Here is a 20850-nt window from a genome sequence, read left to right as displayed (position 1 = left end):
CTATTTCTATCACTGTAAAAATCCAGTGCAGTCATAAAATCTTATTCTTTTTTCTTAACAAGTGAACACAAATGAAAAAAAAAAGCTACCAATGGGGTGAGATTATTCCACGTTTCAGTTGACTTCTTGGCTTCAGGATTTTTTGTGACAAAGGCTTGAAATGAGGCAGAATAAGGAAGGAAGGAATCCCGAATTTCCCCAGGGAGATCAACAAAGTATGATCTTATCTTATCTTATCATCTTATCTTATCTTAAGATCACTCCACCAGTATCAAGATAAGCCACCTGATTCAAGAAAATCCCTTTACCAGGTGTTAGCATTGGAAACAAGTGAAATTATGTCAGACCACTGACATTATTACCACTGGCACAGAAAAATAGGATTTTAAGACCCAACGGATGATTAAATGACTTGTTTTTGCAGCACAGTATTTCTCCTAGTCTCTCTCTCTCTCTCTCACTCTCTCTCTCTCTCTCTCCCCCAACACAGAAACATAATCATTTACATATTAGACATTTAGCTCTTATCTAGAGTGACTTACAACACACACACACACACAATTGTGATGGAGGGGTCTTTGTTTTGGTCAAGATTATTTTTTCGATGAATCAATTAATCATTAATCATTTAGACTATAAAATGTCAGAAATAATGACAAATGCCCATTACAAGCTACCAGAGCCCAAAGTGATTCTTAAAATGTCTTCCTTAGTCTGACCAGCAGCCAAAAAAACCCCAAAGTATTAATTTTATAATGATATGAAACAGAGAAAAGCAGCAAATCTTAGCATTAATAAATGCTCAAATAATAATCAAATTCATGTTCATCTCATTGAACCGAATGGTAATGTTAGGTGTGGTGTCAAACAAAACTGAAATTTTCAAATAATATTCCTACCATACCTCTCATTTTATCAGAGTTTGTAAGTAAAATTTGCTTGTCATCATCAATTTAGACAGCAGACATGTGTGTCACGATATCAAAATATCTTCATATCATCACGGTATGATTCCACTGAAAGACGATAAACGATAATATTGAATTATCGCCCAGCCCTACTCAAACCCCAAGGAAACACTCCCATGGAAACCTCATTAGAAACCCTAGGTAGGGCAGCTCAGAGTGGGATCCTCCCACCAGGCTGCAAGCTGCAGAACAGACCAAGATTAAATACTGATGGAGCAGAACCAGAAGAGACAGAAGAGACCCAGTGAGGCGGCCTGCTGTTCAGATGGATGTCTCTGCAGTGTGGAGGATGCTGGCTGATGGTCTGACCTGCTGCTCACCAGGCTCATCAGGTCTGTCCAGGTTCTGATGTATTGACCGTCCTGCATGGAGACTCCAGTCAGCTGCTCAGTCAGCCCCCTCCCCAGTCCACACACACACACACACACACACACACACACTGCAAGATATATTTACTCATCAAGTCAGAAAAAAGTAGGGAAAAGGGTGGAATTATCTCACCATTTTGCCCGATTTTTTCACTTTTTTTTTTTTTTAGAAGAGTAACATTTCAAGACTGAATATGAGATTAAAGCTGCAATAAGATGTGATTTTTCTGACCACTAGAGGGCGACAGAAGCGGCAACACATTTGTAAATAACACAGAGCAAAGCCACTGCACTACGGAGGCCTACGAAGGACAAATGGAAGGATAAATGCTAATAGCTCGCTGGATACCAGACTCGCTTTGACGGATCTTTCTCCCGCTGAAGGTCACATGTCCCACAGTGACAAGTGAAGAGGGAGGTAGCAAGTTTATTAGTTTATTAAGTTTACTCGCTCGCTTCATAGATTCCACCATTACGAGATTTTTTTCAGAGCAACGCTTTTAAACAGCGAGAGAGGAGACAAGCTAGTTTTAAAAAAATGAAAAGCTGCTGAATGGAGGGGGAGGAGCTTCGTTCAGGAGCGGAATTTGACAACAAGCTTTAGAAAGCTGCTGCTGTGTGGATATTGGTTTATATTATTATGTCTCAATTAAATCTCCACATAGCACACATTAGGTTCAGGATTGATCATAGGGTCTGAAATCGCTTATTGCAGGTTTACATGACTTTTGCTGTGCATCTTTGCATTTTTACAGGATTCTTGGAAATCCTGCTCTAAATATGGCCCATCATATATAGTACGTTAATTTGTTTTTCATATAACTTCATGTCTGATATCATGACAGCACTGTGTGATGAATTCAGTGTAGTAGATTGACAGTATTGCCAGCTGAGCATATTGTTTCAAGCCTAGCCGTCATTAAAGAGTTAATTTGCGGCTGTTGGAGAGCTGAATCAGGATTAAACTCCACACACAATCCTGTGATGTATGTATGTAGGTGTTTGTGTGTGTGTGTGTGTGTGTGTGTGTGTTTACATGTGTGTGTGGTACACTTCCCGCATTTCTTTCTTAGAGCCTCACAGTTTGACCGACCATCTGCCTACCTATCTTAGTCCGATTGTTTCTATCTCTTTCTTTTCCTGTGTTTCCGTGTTCAGCTCTTACAGTGTGTTGTCTTTACACTGTGCTGTCATGTCATGAGTGTGGGAGGAGGTGTGTGAATCTGTTGTGACGTGTGTGTCCTCTCTGTGGGCCGTAGACCGTCCGGCCGTACGGCAGCGTGTCGGTAGTCATTAGCAGGAGATCTCCCCTCCGTTCCTTCCTCTTCCTCTTTCTTCACTAGGAACAATAACCAAGGAGCGACTCCATGTCTAAACAAGTCATTTAGCTACATTCACACTGCAGCTCAAAGTGTCCCAATTCTGTTTTTTTCCCTCCTCTTTGACACAGATCTCATGTTTTTACTGCAGTGTGAACAGAAACAACAAATGGAATCTGTTCTTTTCATTTCTATTTGGACCAGGTTCATATGTGATCCTGAATCTGATCTATGCCTGATCCATGCGACCACAGTCTGAACTGCCAGATCAGAATTCATGTGGTTTTTACTGCCCCCATGGAGGACAAGCAGCCAGTGGAGAGATAGCAAAGTCACAAATTTCAATTAGTATTTTGGGATATTCCTCCATTCAAACTGATATCAGATATGAGTCACTTTCAAAAATTAATGTCAGACAAAAATTGGATCTGAGCAATAAATACGATTGAGCACTAAGGCCAGCAGTGTGAATGTAGCATCTAGTCTGGGGTTTTGAATCTTAAAACTAGTGAAGTAAACTTGCCAAAGGGGTTAGATAGTTTCACTTGCTTGCAATGCAACCTGTGGAACAACTGGCAGTAACTAAATCACTCTGCCAGTATCAAGATAAAGTCATTTGATTCAAGGAACATTTGGTTCAGAAACACTTACAGCTGTATAAGAAATTCCTTGTATTCATTCTTAATTAGCAACCATCCTTACCCAGTTATTAGGTCATCCCAAACAATCCATACTTTGTGTTTAGTTTTCCACTGCTCTCGCTTTACTTGAGAACAAGCAGCATCTGTACGCTCGCAACATGAGTGTGACGATCATATGAAAAGCCGCCAGTGTTGCTCCAGGTTAGTGAGGCGACTCAAGCCAGTATGTTATCTAATGATGACACACACTCTCTGTAAAGCTCACTGCTCTTATGCCTACCATACACTAGAAGACTTGGAAAAGACTTTTAAAAGACTAAAGTCTGACACCCTCTCACATCCAGCTCACATCTAAAGACAATGTGTCATAAGTCACTGAGTTTTTAGTCACGGAGATTTTGCAAAGACTGCCTACCATACACTAGAACAGTGATTCTCAATCTTTTTCATATCAAGGACCCCTAATTTAGTCCACATTAGAGCCATGGACCCCCATTTGATGAGATATTTTGTCTTGGATCCAAATCTGAGAATATTTTTATTGTTAGATTTATTGTTAGATTTTGTCCAGAATTCCTTGAATATCTGTGTTGTAGGTAGAGAGATAACAGAGAAACTAAGATCAAAACAGTCACTCTTCTACATTCTCTAATTGTGTTCACTTCTTGTAAGTGAAATAATGGTGAATTTAACAATTCATCAATTTGCTGGGGACCCCCTGGAACTCCCTCAAGGACCCCTGGTGGTCCCCGGACCCCATGTTGAGAACCAATGCACTAGAAGACTTTGAAAAGGGCTTCCCCTACTATTCAGAGTTTTCCAATAGATTGTAAACATGGACTGACTTGTGAACACCTCTACAAAGTAAATCCCCCTCCTACATACACACACATGGACGCACAGACGCACACACACACACACACACACACACATGTGTATGTATGAGAGAAAGGGAGAGAGGGAGCACTGCAGCCAGATTTATATGATTGAAGCTAGCGATCTTCAGCTGAAACGTACGGTTAGCTCGTAGGCTAATAGCAAACATTACAGTAGCTAACGGTAGCTTGCAAGTAGCCCCGTTCGGGACAGCGGTTAGCTTGCTAGCTATAGCATATAGCATACTCACCTGGGATTTTGAGGGCTACAGCAATTTCTGTCCACTTTTTTTTCCTTCGGAGAGAGCGCAACTATTGGTTGTTGACAATGTTCACGTCATTGAACTTCACTATTTGCATGAGCCAAGACTAAAGACTTCCGATAATATTAAACATGTTTGATTTTATCGGAATGTCAAGACGAGAAAAAGACTGACTTAAGACAGCTGGGACTGAGTTTTCAAAACTCTCATGATTTTATTCCGACATTGGAAATTTGTCTGCGACAGTGAAATCTCTTGAAAAGTCGTTTGGTGTAAGGTCGCCGTTAGTTTCATTGAGAGACTGAGCAGAGACTCCATGTTCCCTCTCTCCTCACAGCTGGAATAACTGCTGTCTGCTGTTGTGTGTCTAACTTACTCAGCCATAATTGAACATTGCTCTCCCATCATGGAGCTTTCCGCTGATCGGCAGTTGTTGACTCCTATAATGTTGCTCCTCCTTGGATGTTGCTCCTATAGCTGCTTTTTACCCCATATGAGCTGCAGTATGTGACTCCGGGTCCGGCTGGGAATCCCCCTCGTTTCACAGAGCGACGAGGATGAGCAAAAGTATGCGGAGTACTGAAATTATGTTAAAGCGAATAGGTCCAAAATCTGTAGAATTAGCATGATTAAATTAAGATATTTAGAATGAGTCATGGCTGCTGCACCAAAGGCAAAGTCAGCAGGATTAAAGGAAAAATCCACTATAAAAACAACTATTGGTGACGTACTTTGTTTGGTGTATTTTTCTTGCAATGGAGTTTGATATCAGAAAATGTTTCAGGATGTAAAACATCAGCGGTAAACGTCAGGCTTTGGTAGAAATCCACCGTAGAAGAGGAGAGAGACCAAGTTCTCCAAATAGACCAGAATGCATTGCAGCTACAAGATATATTGTGTTTTGAATAAGAGGCGTGGCCGCGGTCATAGACACGTCACAATGCTCACAAACTAGTTGACTAGCGAGATGTATTGATACGCCCACATGTTCACCTTTGATTGAAAGCAACAAGTTCATGCCCCTTCTCTGGGGGTTGTTGAAAAGCATTCTGGGAAACGTAGGAAATCAGTAACTGCAGTAGAAGTAGATGAGGCAGGTTGAGGGAAAGTGGGTTCACCAAAAAAGTAAATTACCGCACTTCATCTCAGAATGACTCCTGGAATTCATTGATCATAAACTGATGATAATTATATAACAGTGGAAGAGGGTCAGTGGTCAGTCATAATCTCTCTCTCTTTCTGTCTCTCTCTCTCTCACTCTCTCTCTCTCTCTCTCTCTCTATTGGCTACAGCAGCAGTTTAGATGCACCTCCTTGCTGCACATGTGTACTGAAGCCCTAGATTACTAAAAATAGCCGGTTGCTCCCCTATACAGTATTACTCCAGACAAACACACACTCTCTCACACACACACACACACACACACACACACACACACACATGCGGCCACGGAGACGCTGGCAGGAGGTTTGAAGGTCAGCGAGGTCGACAGGGTTAATGGACTGCTCAGTTCCATGCACGTGCGCATGTGCACATGCCCCATACACACCCATTGATTTGGAGATAAAGCAGATCCACTTGTCTCCCTTCGTGAACGAGCAAAGAAAAGAGGAGGGTGAGAGGATGAAAGGAGAGAGAGAGAGAGAGAGAGAGAGTGGAAGGGAAAAGGATGAGAGCGATTCTTGCGTGATCGATGAGCCTCATGAATAATTAAGCGCGGCTGTGTTTTTGCAGAGCGCGCGAGACAGAGGGAGAGAGAGAGAGGGAGAGAGAGAGAGAGAGAGAGGAATATCCTCCTGTACTGATGTTTCTTCTCCTCCTCTTTTGGGGCGTCGGATGTTCTGCCAACACCAGCACTTTCCTGCAGTGCCGTAGTAAATCTGATGCACACAGGACAGAGAGAGAGAGAGAGAGAGAGAGAGAGAGAGAGAGAGGAGTGGATTATATAACGCCGCTCCTCTCTGGCGGCTCCAGCGGTGCTTTCAATATTCCCCTCTCTCTCTCTCTCTCTCTCTCTCTCTCTCTCTCTCCGCTCTCCGGCTGTGGGGGAGCAGAAGGAGCGGGAGTCTGAATCGGACGCCTATCCCATCGACCCCGGGACGAGCTACACACCCCTCCTTCTCTCCTCCTCCTACTCTCTTCCTGCTCGCCCCTCCCTCCCCCCCCCCGCCCTCCCTAACCCCCCTCAGTCCCCTCTCCTTCTCCTTCTCCTCTCGGCTGTGGATGCCCTCCTCACTTACAGTATGGACTCAGGAGGGGAAGGAGGAGAGGGTTGGATGGAGGACCAGTGGGAGAAATGGTAGGGTACATCTCTCTCTCTCTCTCTCTCTCTCTTTATACCCCGTTTTTTTTTTTTGCATGGCTGTGTGTGACCTTGTGTGTGTGTGTGTGTGTGTGTAAGAGAGCGAGAGAGAGCGAGGGAGAGAGAGAGTGCATGCCTAGCTGCCTAGCTATGTGTCGTTCTCCTCGTGTCGTTTCCTTCATCGTAAAGCTCCCGACAGGCATGCCCTTGAAGCAGAGAGGATGCATATGTCTGTGTGTGTGTGTGTGTGTGTGCGCGCGCTTGTGTGTGTGTGTGTGTGTGTGCGTTTAAGTGAGAGAGAGCGATAAAGCAGAGGAGAGGTAAAGCGTGGAACAGAGGTTGCTGGGTAAGGATCAGTGGAGACAGAAAAGGAGCCATACAGGAAAAGACAACATACGTGTAGCGTGTGCTGTACTGCAGGTGTAGAACGAGTGCAGGCTGGACGCGTTCATGTTTTCATGAGTTTTTGTTTTCATGGGGAGAGGTGGGGGGGTGGAGGGGTTGGGGTGGGGGGGGTGGGGGGATCTGGATGTGACGCATCCAGGACGGGACCGTCCTGTCCTTGCAAGGAGGGTGAAACTGACGAATGACCGGCCTGGCGTGCAGCCTTGTAATCTCTCAGCGGGGGGTAGGGGTGGGGGGGCGGGAAACGTGTGAATTAACGGAGAGGGGGGAAAAAGAGAGAGATTTGATGGAATGACCGGACGCTGGGTTTAACGCATAGAAGGGTCCTATAATTGAGTCACAACAATTCCCAGGCTCCTGAGACTGTTATGGGCTGTCACGTGTAACATGGCAGGAGAATGTAGTGAATGTAAAACATCCCTACACATGCCTGTCCTGTTTCCCCATTGATGCACCAGCTAATGTAACGCTTTATAACACAGAAACACATTGCAGGGTACATACTATTCCTCAAGGGGTTGTTAGCAGTTGCCAGGGGCACCGATCTGAACCTGTATGACTGAGCAAACCTCAAATCTTTTTACGTTTCTTATTTGACCTTGCGTGCTATCTGCGGATTAAAAAAACACACCGGTTAACAGTTACAAGCAGTATAGGGTGAACGTTGTCCGGTGAGCGTCGGGGTTCAGAGCCGGAGCCAGATAAAAGACTAATAATGAGCTGGAGCGTGAGGTCATACTGTCCTTCATGGAAACACACCGAGAGGCAGGGGGGCGAGGTGGGAGGGAGAACCGTCATCCCCCACCGATACACTAAACCAGGCATTTATCCTAAATCCTCCGTGAAACAAATCAAGACATCTGTTCCGGACTGTCGTTACACTCTCATGTCGCTTTACTCCAACAAACTTGCAAAGCTGCAGCCTCACTTTACAGTTTGTTAGCTTGATTGTTTGTCTTCCGGGCTTTGATTTTTCGGACAAAATAACGTGAGAACGCGCCGCCGACTTGGAAGTCCCGGATGTCGGACTTTCCCACCGGCACATGAAGGCAGCACGATAGTTATACCTACTGGTGGAAATCCCAGATCCAGACCACCAGCGAAGTCTAATCAAATGATCCTAGATTTCAGCCAAAACTTTTTTGTAGAAATCTTGTTAACAAACGGGTCAAAACATAACCTCCTTCCAGTGTCTTTGGCTGTAAAGATGGTATGGATTAAAAGCGCGGTCTGTAGGCATAACAAGAGGCTGGTGGTCATGATAGCCGGTGTGTTGGGATCTGCAGGGTCATGTGAGGGAAAGGAAGGATGACAACAGCATGACAATGTGGGCGTCAGCTGGTTGTTACTACGACCGGCATGATCCGCTGCATCTCACTTTTCACTGCTGATGACGCACTGGATCTGTCCCGGGGATCTCTGACCTGGACACTGTGCAGGCAATCTGCTGAGTCAGGCTGCACTGATTACTCAGGGCGTTGTGGTGTGTGTGTGTGTCTGTGTGTGTGTGTGTGTCAGAGATACCAGGAATATCTTGGTTTTCCGGGCTGTTGTTCGGCCCAGGTCAAATTCATTTAGGGAGATGAGCTGGGATCGTTTTGTTTATCTGAGTCCATTTGCAAGTGTTTTGCCTGTGCATGTGGATGTGTACTGGTTGTTTGCATGTGTGTATATGCAAAGTGTGTGAGAGTTTCAGGAGGGAGAGGGAACACCCTCGCAGACTAAGGACTATCCGGATCTATCTAGTCTTCGAGTCTCAAGGAAAGGGCATTTCGGGTTGAGACGGGATGTCGGGGCGGGACAGAACGCAGGACAGGACTTCTGAAAAGTGTTCAAAAGTTCAAAAATGCTTTCTTCATCCTAATCCCGAGCTTCACAAATGCCAGATTCTTCAAAATGAATCATTTCAGCCTAACCCTATAGCCCTAACCCGCTCGACCATAGATTCCAGAGAACAAACGTTTATCAGCAATACCGCAAGTGTGCCGCTGGAATCTATTCTTTTCCGGTGTTACCTGCCCAGTCCGTGCACCTTGTCAGCAGGTGAAGTTGTGCCAGGAAACCATTTCATCTTAGGGAAGTGGAAGCAGGATTTGTCACTTTGAAAGTTGTGAAGTTGCAGGTGTTATGTGATGGGAGGGGTGGAGCGGGGGGGCTGTTGAAAAGTTTTTATGTTGGCTTACTGGTACGCCATGCAGTAACCACTAAAAATACACTGTGAAAGCAATTTTTGGCGTTTATTGTTAATAAGCGTAGGTTATGATATGGAGAATTAGCGGTAACACTTTACAATAAGGGTCACTAAGTTAAGGGTTAGTTAATGCTTAATAAGGGTTAGTTAAATGTGTAATTTACTAATGGTGTTCATGTTAACTAAGGTATTAATTTATACATTATTTAATACCTTAGTTAACATGAACACCATTAGTCAGTGATTACCAGACACATTAGTTATCTGTTAACTAACCTTTAACTTAGTGACCCTTATTGTAAAGTGTTATCGAATTAGCTAACAAGGTGAAAAAGTCATTTTTTCTTTCCATTGTGAGTTTAATGAGTAAGACGAAGAAGAGAAGGAAGAGAGAAAAAAGAGATGAATCTCTAAAAGATACCGATCCGGCTTACACATGACTTGAATAGGTCGTTTTACCGTTGAACGCACCGTGTCGGAGGTTTTGGATGAAAACCTTGTATCTCCAAAATGTCAAACTTTTCGGGAACTACATCAGAAAAGCTAGCTTGATGACGATGCGTTTTTTGACATTAACCACTGGGGTTTTGAAAGGTTTCATAAGCCCGAGAGGTCGGACTATTCTCTCGACCCATAAAGGAAGCGTGTAATCCTTTAATTGAAGTGAAAACATGAAAGTCACCAAAATTGGAGTTGGGAGATTTCCACTCAACGGCGATATGACTCGATTCAATGCGATCCAGCTGGACGGTGTTCTTCCTCTGAGCCTCCATGTGTGACAGCCTCATTTCCTGTGCTTTGTAGACTCTGATTGGTTTCCTCTGGTCTCCGCGCACACACCCCCTCCCCTTACCCATAGTGCACCGCAGCAAAGGGGTCACCCTGTCCCGTCCTGCCCTGTCCGTGTCCAGGTAGTTTATCTCCTGGCACATAATTTTCTCTCCTCTGCACCCCCCTCCCTCCATCCTTTCTGCCTCTCTGTTTTGTCCCCATGACTCGCTCCATCCTTTCTTTTGCATTTTTCCTTGTGGCTTGATCTGCGGTGACTAAAGCATTTCCTCTCACCTCTCTCATGCGCTACTCTTTCTTTATCTCCCCTCTCATTCTCTTTCTACACTTCTCTCCTCTTCTTGTCTTCTACCTGTCTCTCTCTCTCTCTCTCTGATCTCACACAAATACGTGAAATGAGCACGACTTGTTGTTAACACCAAATCACATGTTGGTGGCACATTGAAGTAGCGCAGTGGAAAGTAAGGGTGTTGTGGTCGGGTGGTGGATGGGCGGATATGTGTCAGTATGTTATCTTGGAAAAAAAAAACCCCAAAAAACGAGCTTTCTGTCAGCAGTTATTTTTGGATTCTTCTGGCTTTCATGGAGCTTACACCGGTTTAGAAGGTAGTGCGTCTTTGAGAAAAAATAGTTCCTATCCATAGAGAACACAGCTATTGACAGAAAGCTTGGTTTTTTAAGATTATCATAGTTTTCAAAGACTGCTGTGCATGTTGCAGCAGAGTAGGAGGGGGCCGCGGTTAAGTTATGGTTTCTACTGATAGGGATCATGATGGAAAACATGTTATTTGGGCCCAGGGTTCAAAATTCATAACTATTCCTTTAACCATGAAGAAAGCCTTTCCCTAACCTTAACCAAAGTTGTTTTAGTTGCCTAAACTTAACCGTTAGCCAACCTTCAGCTGAAAATGCCGTGTCACACTGATTGGCCCAAGGGGGGGTGCTACAGTTACAGGTCAAAGCGAGGTGACATATTAGTTACTGATTGGCTCAGAGGGGGACAACATTTGTGCATCATCATGTTTGCACCTCAACCACAACAAGGCCTCTCTTCTCCCCGCTCTCTCCTCTCATCCTCTCCTCTCTACAGCTCCTCTCCTCTCCTCTCTACTCCTCCTCTCCTCTCCTCTCTCCTCCTCTCCTCTCTAATCCTCCTCTCCTCTCTATTCCTCCTCTCCTCTCTACTCCTCCTCTCCTCTCCTCTCTTTTCCTCTCCTCTCCTCTCCTCCTCTCCTCTCCTCTCCTCTCCTCTCCTCTCCTCTCCTCTCTACTCCTCCTCTCCTCTCTCCTCCTCTCCTCTCTATTCCTCCTCTCCTCTCCTCTCCCCTCTTTCTCCTCTCTTCCTCTCCTCTCCTCTCCTCTCCTCTCTATTCCTCCTCTCCTCTCTACTTCTCCTCTCCTTTCCTCTCTTTTCCTCTCCTCTCCTCCTCTCCTCTACTCCTCCTCTCCTCTCCTCTCTAATCCTCCTCTCCTCCTCTCCTCTCTACTCCTCCTCTCCTCTCCTCTCTACTCCTCCTCTCCTCTCCTCTCTAATCCTCCTCTACTCTCTATTCCTCCTCTCCTCTCCTCTCTATTCCTCCTCTCCTCTCCTCTCCTCTCCTCTCTTCTCTACTCCTCCCCTCCTCTCCCCTCCTCTCCTCTCCTCTCCTCTCCTCTCCTCCTTCCTGTAAGTGATGCTGATAAGAGAGAGGGGGAGCTCAGGAGCTTATCGATTGCGTTCCGTTCCCAGTCCTCCATCTGTGCGCTAATGAATTACATTTGTAGCGGATTGATAAGCTTACAGTTTTTGTTTGTTCAGAAATATCTCAGCGACTGAGGACCAAAGCTCGCTCATCGCGTCGACACAAATCCGTCGGGACAGGAAAGTTCAGACGGCGCCTCGAGCCACAAGTTGTCACTCCACACTGACATCGTCTGGTGGGACGAGACGAGCCCGAGACATTTTGACTGAACTTTGCCTCACTTCTACACGTTTCTGCTTTCTTCACCGACAGAGTTGTGCAGAGGTTATGTTTTCTGCAGAAATCTGGTGGACAGATGGCTCTTGGCCCAAGGACCAGTTGAATTGCTTTTGGTGTTGGATCTGGATCTGGGATTTCTGCCATTAGATGATTTTCAGTGGGTTTTTTTGCCATAACTATTATGCTGCGTTCATGTGCTGACGGGAAAGTCCCTCATCCGGGACTTCCGAGTCGGTCGCTAAACAGCATTCAGTTCACACAGTATTGTGTGGAAAAATCAAACCTGAAGGACAAATGATAAACAAACAAGTGCCGTCTAGTTGTACTTGAGTATCGTTTTGAGTATTTTTTGGACAAATTTTGTGACCTTGGTATTATAAGGTTCTATCTGACCTTTTTGTCAAAACTGAGTTAGTCGCATGAACCTATTCTATGAGTGCCCGTTGACATATGTGTGGTGTTATTTTTCCGAAAATAATGTTTTTTGTGTCTGTCATTTCTAAAACAAAAGGACCCATCTCCATTTAACTCAATGGAGGCTGAAAACTTTGAAGCTCAATATCTCAGAACTGTCCTGAAGGCAGATAGAACCTTATAATTCTAAGCTCACGCAAATGGCAGATTGCATCTGCACCAAAAAATGCACAAAGCACATGAAGTCACGTTAAGTTCCCTCTAGGGCTTTCCTCTCTCTGTGGGTGTACATACATACAGTATAGTCCATCCCTTATGAGATCCTCTCCTCCTCGCCAGTGTTTTGCTGGACTCATACTGTCTCTCTCTCTCTCTCTTTCCATCCCTCAGCCTCTCTCTCTCTCCCTCCTCCTTCGGGGCCTCATTACAGCGGTAAACAGATGCTTCTGCCCAGGCTCTCTAACTCCCGTACCCGTCCTCCTCGGACACGTGACGGCTAAAGACGGACGCAGCTGCAGCCAGCTCTCCGTCCACCAGCCCTCTCTGGCGTCTCGCTCTTTTGCTCCCAGTCCCTGTGATTGCTGTCATCTTCTCTTCCTCTCTCTCTCTCTCTCTCTCTCTGTCTCTGTCTCTCAGGCCCAGGACGCTGCAGGGTAAAGAGATAAGAGGCAGACATAATTACGGCCAGGGAAAATTAAAGCATTGTTTGCTAGAGGCTAATTGAATCCTGGCATAGACAGCTGGACAATACATTCTCATGTCTGACATTGGAGCGATGTCCAGCAGTAAAATATTCTTCTGCCAGGGAAGAGGAAACGAGACTGTTAGGTCCTTCACTGCACCTTGGACAGTACAGCTTCTCTCCTACAGTTTTAATTTGATGCTGATGGATGATAGGATGCAAGGGTGGAACCAACAAATTACAGTTATCCTCATTATTACCTCTGCCAATCAAGTTGGAAGAAAGTCATGTTTTCACCCGTTTCGGTCTGCCTGTTTGTTAGCAAGATATCTCAAAGAGTAATGAACAGATTTTGCTGAAATCTGGTGGATAGATCGGTCTTGGTCCAAGGATCAGTTGCTGGTGATCTGGGATTTCTGCCACTGGACAAATTCAGTTTTTTTTTTGCCATAACTATTATGCTGCGTTCATGTGCTGGTGGGGAAGTCCGACATCCAGGACTTCCAAGTCGGCTGCTAAACAGCGTTGCATTCCCATGCTATCTTGTCTGAAAATCAAATCCGGAGGTCAAACAATAAACAAAGACGAACTGTTACAGAGGCTTCAGCTTTGCAAGTTGTAGAACTGTTCAGCGTTGGTGGAGGTTTGTACTCTACCAAGTGCCTGTTGTGCTTGAATAGATGTTTTGTATGTGTACTTTTTCGAGTAGTTTTTAAGTATTTTGAGTGATTTTTGGACAATGCTGAATTGCATCTGCATCAAACCTGCACGAGCATATGGAGGTCACATTAAGTGAAACTAGTGCAGTGCCCGTTCAAAACATGCCTGTTCGGAACGGGCCGATTGCTTGGCCTCCGGTATTGCTGCTTGCAGCTTTCTCGAGAACCGCTCATCCAAACAACTTCACACTCGACACTGCACGTCCTTGGGTCCCCGGCAATACACCCGCCAAGTGTGAAGTAGATCGGACGAACGGTTCTCGAGATATGCGAAGGACACACATACAGACAGAGATTCCTTGCTTTATAGTATGATAACTGTAACATTAAATACCAAAAAAATCCATCCAGCCACAGCATATCAGTTTGTGTTAGCCTGGTTGCTGTTTAGCTAATTTGCTAGCCTTGCTAGCTAGTTGGATCGCTTATAGCAAAAGAAACATCACTGTAACATTATTGAATAATGGGAATAGGCCTTTTCAGTTTTTAAATCATAGATAGAATAATGACATTTGAAAATCCTTTTTTTTTTTTTGGAACACTCAACACAGTCTATAACAACATGCTGTAGGCCTATATGTGCAATGTCACATATTGACCTCTGTATTCTCATTCATTTTGCAGTGCAGGGAAGAAATCATGTGTAACTATGTCTGTTTTTGTAACTCAGTACATTTTAACTGAGATTACGTTTTAATTTTACTTTACTAGGACTTTTATACAGTAATTTCATTCAAGTAAAACTTAATGAAAGTACCGGCACCTCTGCTTGATATGTCGGTTGTGTTTCCACCCTGTTAGGATGTCAGTTACAGTAAGCTGATGCACTGTGCTGTGGGCCGCTGGGCTGTGATGTTGCAGCTCCCTTCCACTTCACTACAGTATGATGCAATCCTCTTATCACTGCTGGTGTGTAGCTTTGTGCCTCACACAATGGGCAGCTAATGCTCAACCAGCCAGCCAACTGGACAGACAGCCAGTCATCGCGGCCCAGTCTGCCTCCCAGCCAGCAGAGCAGGACGTCCCACCACACAGCCAGTCATTTGTCCATACACCGCCCCTGTCCAGGAACATAAAGAGCCACTATGGTCCCTACTGGTGCGGAGTGGGTGCTGCCAGTGGCTTTTTTTTGTTGTTCTGTGTATGATCTCCTTGCCGAGATTGGAGGATCATAACCCACCTGAGGGCTTTTACATCCACAGCACACCAGAGCCAGCCAGAGAAAGAACAGAACAGAATAATACCACGAGTTAGGCGATTTTGCCTTCAGAATAAAAGCGGACAAAAAAACACAAACAAACGGGCATTGGTGGTGTACAGCAGTGGTTCTCAACGTGGGGTCCGGGGACCACCAGGGGTCCTTGAGGGGGTTCCAGGGGGTCCCCAGCAAATTGATGAATTGTTAAACTTCACCATTATTTCATTTACAAGAAGTTAACACAATGAGATAGTATAGAATAACGACTGTTTGATCATAGTTTCACTATTAGTCATGGAATTCTGGACAAAATCATTATCTAACAATATAATATTTTCAGATTTGGGTCTGAGAGACAAAATCTCATCAAATGGGGGTCCGTGGCCCTAATGTGGACTAAATTAAGGGTCCGTGATATGAAAAAGGTTGAGAACCACTGGTGTACAGAACAACAAAAATCATCAAAATATTTTGTGAAATGATTACATTAAATATGGAAATGCAACCCCATGTACATTGCATCTGAAGTAGGCCTATTAAAGGGACATTAAGTAATCTTTGTATGACTTGAAAGTATGACTTTTATTGATCACTATTGGGGACCAAGGAGTAGTCTCTGGCACAGCTTATGGTGGCCTATAATGGACATAAATAATTAAGTCACATTTTCACAATAGAGACAGGTAAGCTAGCTACTAGTGAAGAGGTAAAACAGCACTATGCAAAATACTGTAATACTAAAACTGCTTTGTCATTTGCTGTTTTGTTTTGAAGTAATTGCTGAAGAGTCATTGGTATTGATCAAGATCCCTATCAACCTCCACAGATATAATTTATTATGGTCATTATGTAGCATGGGACAGTAAAAAAATCTTATTGCACCTTTAATGAGTGAGCTATATTTATGCTGCTTTGGTGATGTATGTGTGTTTTAAAAGATGCCTCTATAGTGGCTCTATAGTGCCCAGATACAGCACACTGTTTCCCCATCGACAGACAGACAGATAATCTTCACCCCCCCCTCCACACACACACACACACACATTCAGTACACACACACACCCTGCCCGAGGCTTCCTCCTGCCCTGTCATGGAGGCTTAAGCATGTGTAACATGAACATGACAAGCCCTCTCCCTCCAGGCCGCCCACGTCTTCCCATGCTCCTCCTGTCAGCGGCTGCTTCTGAGGCTGTTGCTCCCTGTCACCCCCTCAAAAAAATATCCATCTCATATAGTTTTTGGGGCGGCATGGCGGCTCAGTGTCTCCTCACAAAAAAGAAGATCCTGGGTTTCAATCTCTGGCCCGGAGCTTTCTGCGTGTAGTTTGCGTGTTCTCCCCGTGTTTGCGTGGGTTTCCTCCCAAAGACATGCAGGTCAGGTGAAGTGGTGACTCTGCATTTTCCATAGGCGTGAGAGTATATGATGTAGTATGGTATATGACATGTATGTGCTATGTAAAGCCCTTTGAGACATGCTTGTGATGAAGGCAATAATAATAATAAACTTTATTTATATAGCACCTTTCAAAACAATTGTTACAAAGTGCTTTACAATAAATAAAAGCATGGAATAAAAACACTAGAAAAAAACAAAGAATAGGAAGTAAGCACAAATAAAATTAAATGAAAATCATTATAAAAAATGGCTACAGCAACAAGATCAATGGAACACAAAGGCAACTGAAAGAGCTTTACACAAAATATTGAATAAGAAATACAGGATAAGATAAACAGAAAAAAACAAATAAAAAGAGATAAAGTGTATAAGCAGACAGAATAAATAAATAATTGAAATGCATAAAAAGAGAATAAAGATCAAGTTGTATAGCAAGTGCAAAACAAAAGTGGTCAGATTTGGGGCGCTTCTGAGAATGGCTATAAAAAATAAACTTGACTAGAGTCTCTTATTCTTTCTTATTCTAATCTTGTTTTTCTTAAAACAAGTGAAAACAATCCAGCTGCCAGTCGGGTGAGATAATTTCACTTGTTTCCAGTTTGAATCGATTTCTGAATCAGCTAGCGATCCGCCTTTTTTCAAGATTCTGATACTTGTAAATTCCTGAAACAAGTGAAACTGCAACCGGGACCAATTATTTCGCCCCGTCGGGAGAATTTTCCCACTTGTTTCGACAAAAAATAAGATCTTAAGACTGAAAATAAGAGCGAGCGTCTTGTTAGAGTGGACTTTTCTGCAGCGTAACGCTTGTTATTCGCTCTTCCATTAGACTCAAGACTGCAGGTGCATGAGGGAAAATATCAAAGTTGGTGAAGAAAACTCCTCACACTGCTCTTGCAACACCACATGAGTTATTTTAATGAGCGCTGTGCTGATGTGTCAGACCCATCCGGCCTTTCATCTGAGTTCGCTTGACATGCCGGAGTTTCTCACTGTTTCCTCCTTCCTTCTGTCATCCGATTTGTTTTTCCATCCTTTCTTACGCCGCTCTCGTTGCACTCCACATGCCCCGTTTTGTTTCCGATTATCTGGTCAACAAAGAGATTTTGGAGATGTACTGTAGCTGCGGATGTGAGTGCCGAAGGATTAATATTCATTTTCTACCATCCCCCCCCCCCTCCCCTCCCCTTTCACCCTTATCCTCCCCTCCACCCAGGTTGACCCATGACATCAGCCTGGATGAGTTCGAAGATGACGACCTGTCGGAGATTACGGAGATCACGGACGAGTGCGGGATGAGCCTCAACTGCAACGGCCTGGAGATAAAGGTAAGGCGTCTCCACGGAGAGCCCGGTCGTGACGTTTTGTGAAATGAGCACGAGGTTTTTAACTTGCTCTGTGCACGAAAAGTAGCAGAAGTCTGTTTCCCCACCAGTCAAGGATTAGGTGCAGGAGACATGACTAGAAACAGGAAGTAGTTTGGGATTAGCCTGGTTCCAGACTTCTGAATCGTGTCCTGCCCACTTTTCAGCTTTTGTGGAGCGATTCAGAGAGTCTGGTGTTTCCCTGGTCAAAGGCTTGTTGTCGCTCGGAGAAACAATCGAGCCAATCAGCGCCTTTGTGGGCGGGACTAAAGTTTGGACCGTTTGTGCAACAGTTTTTCATCGGCGTTTTGGCAGAATAGATTTGTTGAAATCACTAGAGCTGCAACAGTTGTGAACTATTAAGTTAATCGCCTAACTATTTTTCAACTATTTTGATTTTGAGTAATTTTTTAAGAAAAATAAGTCAAAATTCTCTGATTCCAGCTTCTTAAATGTGAATATTTTCTGGTTTCTTTCCTCCTCTATGACAGTAAACTGAATATCTTTGGGTTGTGGACAAAACAAGACATTTGAGGACGTCATCTTGGGCTTTGGGAAACACTGATCCACATTTTTCACCATTTTCTGACATTTTATAGACCAAACAGCTAATCGATTAATCGACTAACCCTAACCCTAACAGATTAATCAACAATGAAAATAATCGTTAGTTGCAGTCCTAGAAATCACCCCCTTAACCAACAGACTGTCTTTGCAAAAACAATATTTCTGTCAAAATCGATCGACATTCTTGGGTCAGTAGGTAAATGTCTGTTAACCGTGGATGTAGAGGCTGACTGGCTGCAGCATCATGTGACTGAAGTAACGTCAGAGCGGACGGATATGTCAGTCCCTAGTGATTGGTTCGGGGTTGTGGGGGTTCCTCACAGAAAACAGCTAATGAGGAGGAAATCTCAGGCTGAATAATAGAGTGGGAACCAGATGTAAGGGTGTGGAGGTCGGGGGGCGGATGGTAGACATTTACCTTCAACTCTGACGACCCGGGTTCAGTTCCCAACTCATGACAGTTTTTCTTATTTAACGATGACAAAAACGTTAACCCCAACCTTAACCGGTGTTTTAGTTGCCTAAACTTAACCGTTAGATAACCTTTTCATGTGACAAACACGTGAAAAATGGCGTGTCCAATTTTTGCTAATATAATAATCCTTTCATGGTGGAGGAACGTAATGTTCACATAATTTGTGTTGAGTTCGTGGAGTCATTCCTATGTTCCCAGGGTCCTATGTTCCCCAGTTCTTGGGATAGGGTTAGGGTTAGAGGCCTTCAAAATCAAATAAAATGATAACCATTGGTTTTGTTGTGTTTATATAGCTGTTTTGAAGCCTTGTTCCAATAAAAAAAAAAAACTGGATAATATTTATGAAATATTTTAACTTGAAACGGGTCAAATTTGACCCAAACACAATAGGAAGGTTAATGTGTGTTAAGAGAATATTGAACTGGGGAACATAGGACCCTGGGAACATAGGACCCTGGGAACATAGGACCCTGGGAACATAGGACCCTGGGAACATAGGACCTTGGGAACTTAGGACCCTGGGAACATAGGACCCTGGGAACATAGGACCTTGGGAACTTAGGACCCTGGGAACATAGGACCTTGGGAACATAGCACCCTGGGAACATAGGACCTTGGGAACATAGGACCCTGGGAACATAGGACCCTGGGAACATAGGACCTTGGGAACATAGGACCCTGGGAACATAGGACCCTGGGAACATAGGACCTTGGGAACATAGGACCCTGGGAACATAGGATCCTGGGAACATAGGACCTTGGGAACATAGGACCCTGGGAACATAGGATCCTGGGAACATAGGACCTTGGGAACATAGGACCCTGGGAACATAGCACCCTGGGAACATAGGACCTTGGGAACTTAGGACCCTGGGAACATAGGACCTTGGGAACATAGCACCCTGGGAACATAGGACCTTGGGAACTTAGGACCCTGGGAACATAGGACCCTGGGAACTTAGGACCTTAGGAACATAGCACCCTGGGAACATAGGACCTTGAGAACATAGGACCCTGGGAACATAGCACCCTGGGAACATAGCACACTGGGAACATAGGACCTTGGGAACATAGCACCCTGGGAACATAGGACCCTGGGAACTTAGGACCCTGGGAACATAGGACCTTGGGAACATAGATACACTCCTGAGTGTGTGCTTATTTCACAAGATTTTATGAAACTGTTGCCATGGGCCACCGGTTGCCATCTGAAGTCGGGGGGGGGGGGGGGGGGGGAGGGGGGGGACTCTACTTTCTGCCACTTCTCTGTTTTGTCCTGAACAGCTGCTGTACTCAGCTTCCTGCTAGCAGAAGAACGAGGCAGATCGGTTTATCCTCTACGCTCTGAGACGCTCTGCAAAACCTTGAGTCTAATCACTCATGATCGCTGCACTGCATCCTGGGTAATATCTAAATGATTCACCAGGAAGCCGAGGCCGTTCGGTCCTCTGAAACTTTTGCTGAAATGGAAAAATTTCTCGCGAAGAAAGTTATTGGCACCGCAACACCCACCGGCCCCCTGGTTTACCCAATTTCTCTGGCATGGAACTGAATGGTTTATAAATGGAAACTGGAGCATACTGGAGGAGTTCAGAGGCAGGGAGATAAACAGAGAGTACAGTGCAAACAAACACAGAGAGATGTAGAGTAGAGAGAGAGAGAGAGAGAATAAGCCAAGGTAAATATATTATTCTGTTAGATCTCTCCCCGGCTCTGCTCCCAATGAAGCCATTATCACCTCCTCCACTCACCTCCACTCCTGTAACCACGGCAACAGGAAGGTCGAGGGGCTTTTTTTTTTTTTTTTCTTTTCATTTATCCGAGCAGATGAGCGATCTGTCTTCTCTTATTCGGATCTGATTGTTTTTAGCGAGGTGGAGAATTGACAGATATGATAATGGCTCGGATATTATGGAGTGTAATATTTTTAGGTTGGAAAGACAATATTCTCTCT

The 20850-nt window shown here is 44.5% G+C and overlaps 1 protein-coding gene across 1 annotated transcript in view; it reads left to right on the top strand.

Moving 5' to 3' along the window:
• The window catches only part of LOC139658456 (C-Jun-amino-terminal kinase-interacting protein 1-like), a 59753-nt gene that overhangs the window by 4601 nt on the left and 34302 nt on the right, over window positions 1–20850 (top strand). Inside the window, 1 exon segment of the mRNA XM_071536592.1 lies at window positions 17707–17818. Coding sequence (XP_071392693.1) covers window positions 17707–17818 — 112 coding nt within the window.

Source organism: Centroberyx affinis, unplaced genomic scaffold (genome assembly GCF_046629955.1).
Source record: "Centroberyx affinis isolate AG114_WGS23_722 - 3 ecotype Tasmania unplaced genomic scaffold, CSIRO-AGI_Caff_v1 ptg002914l_1, whole genome shotgun sequence".
Taxonomy (NCBI): Eukaryota; Metazoa; Chordata; class Actinopteri; order Beryciformes; family Berycidae; genus Centroberyx; species Centroberyx affinis.
Note: the sequence above shows the minus strand (reverse complement) of the source record. Positions and strands in the feature narration are given on the sequence as shown.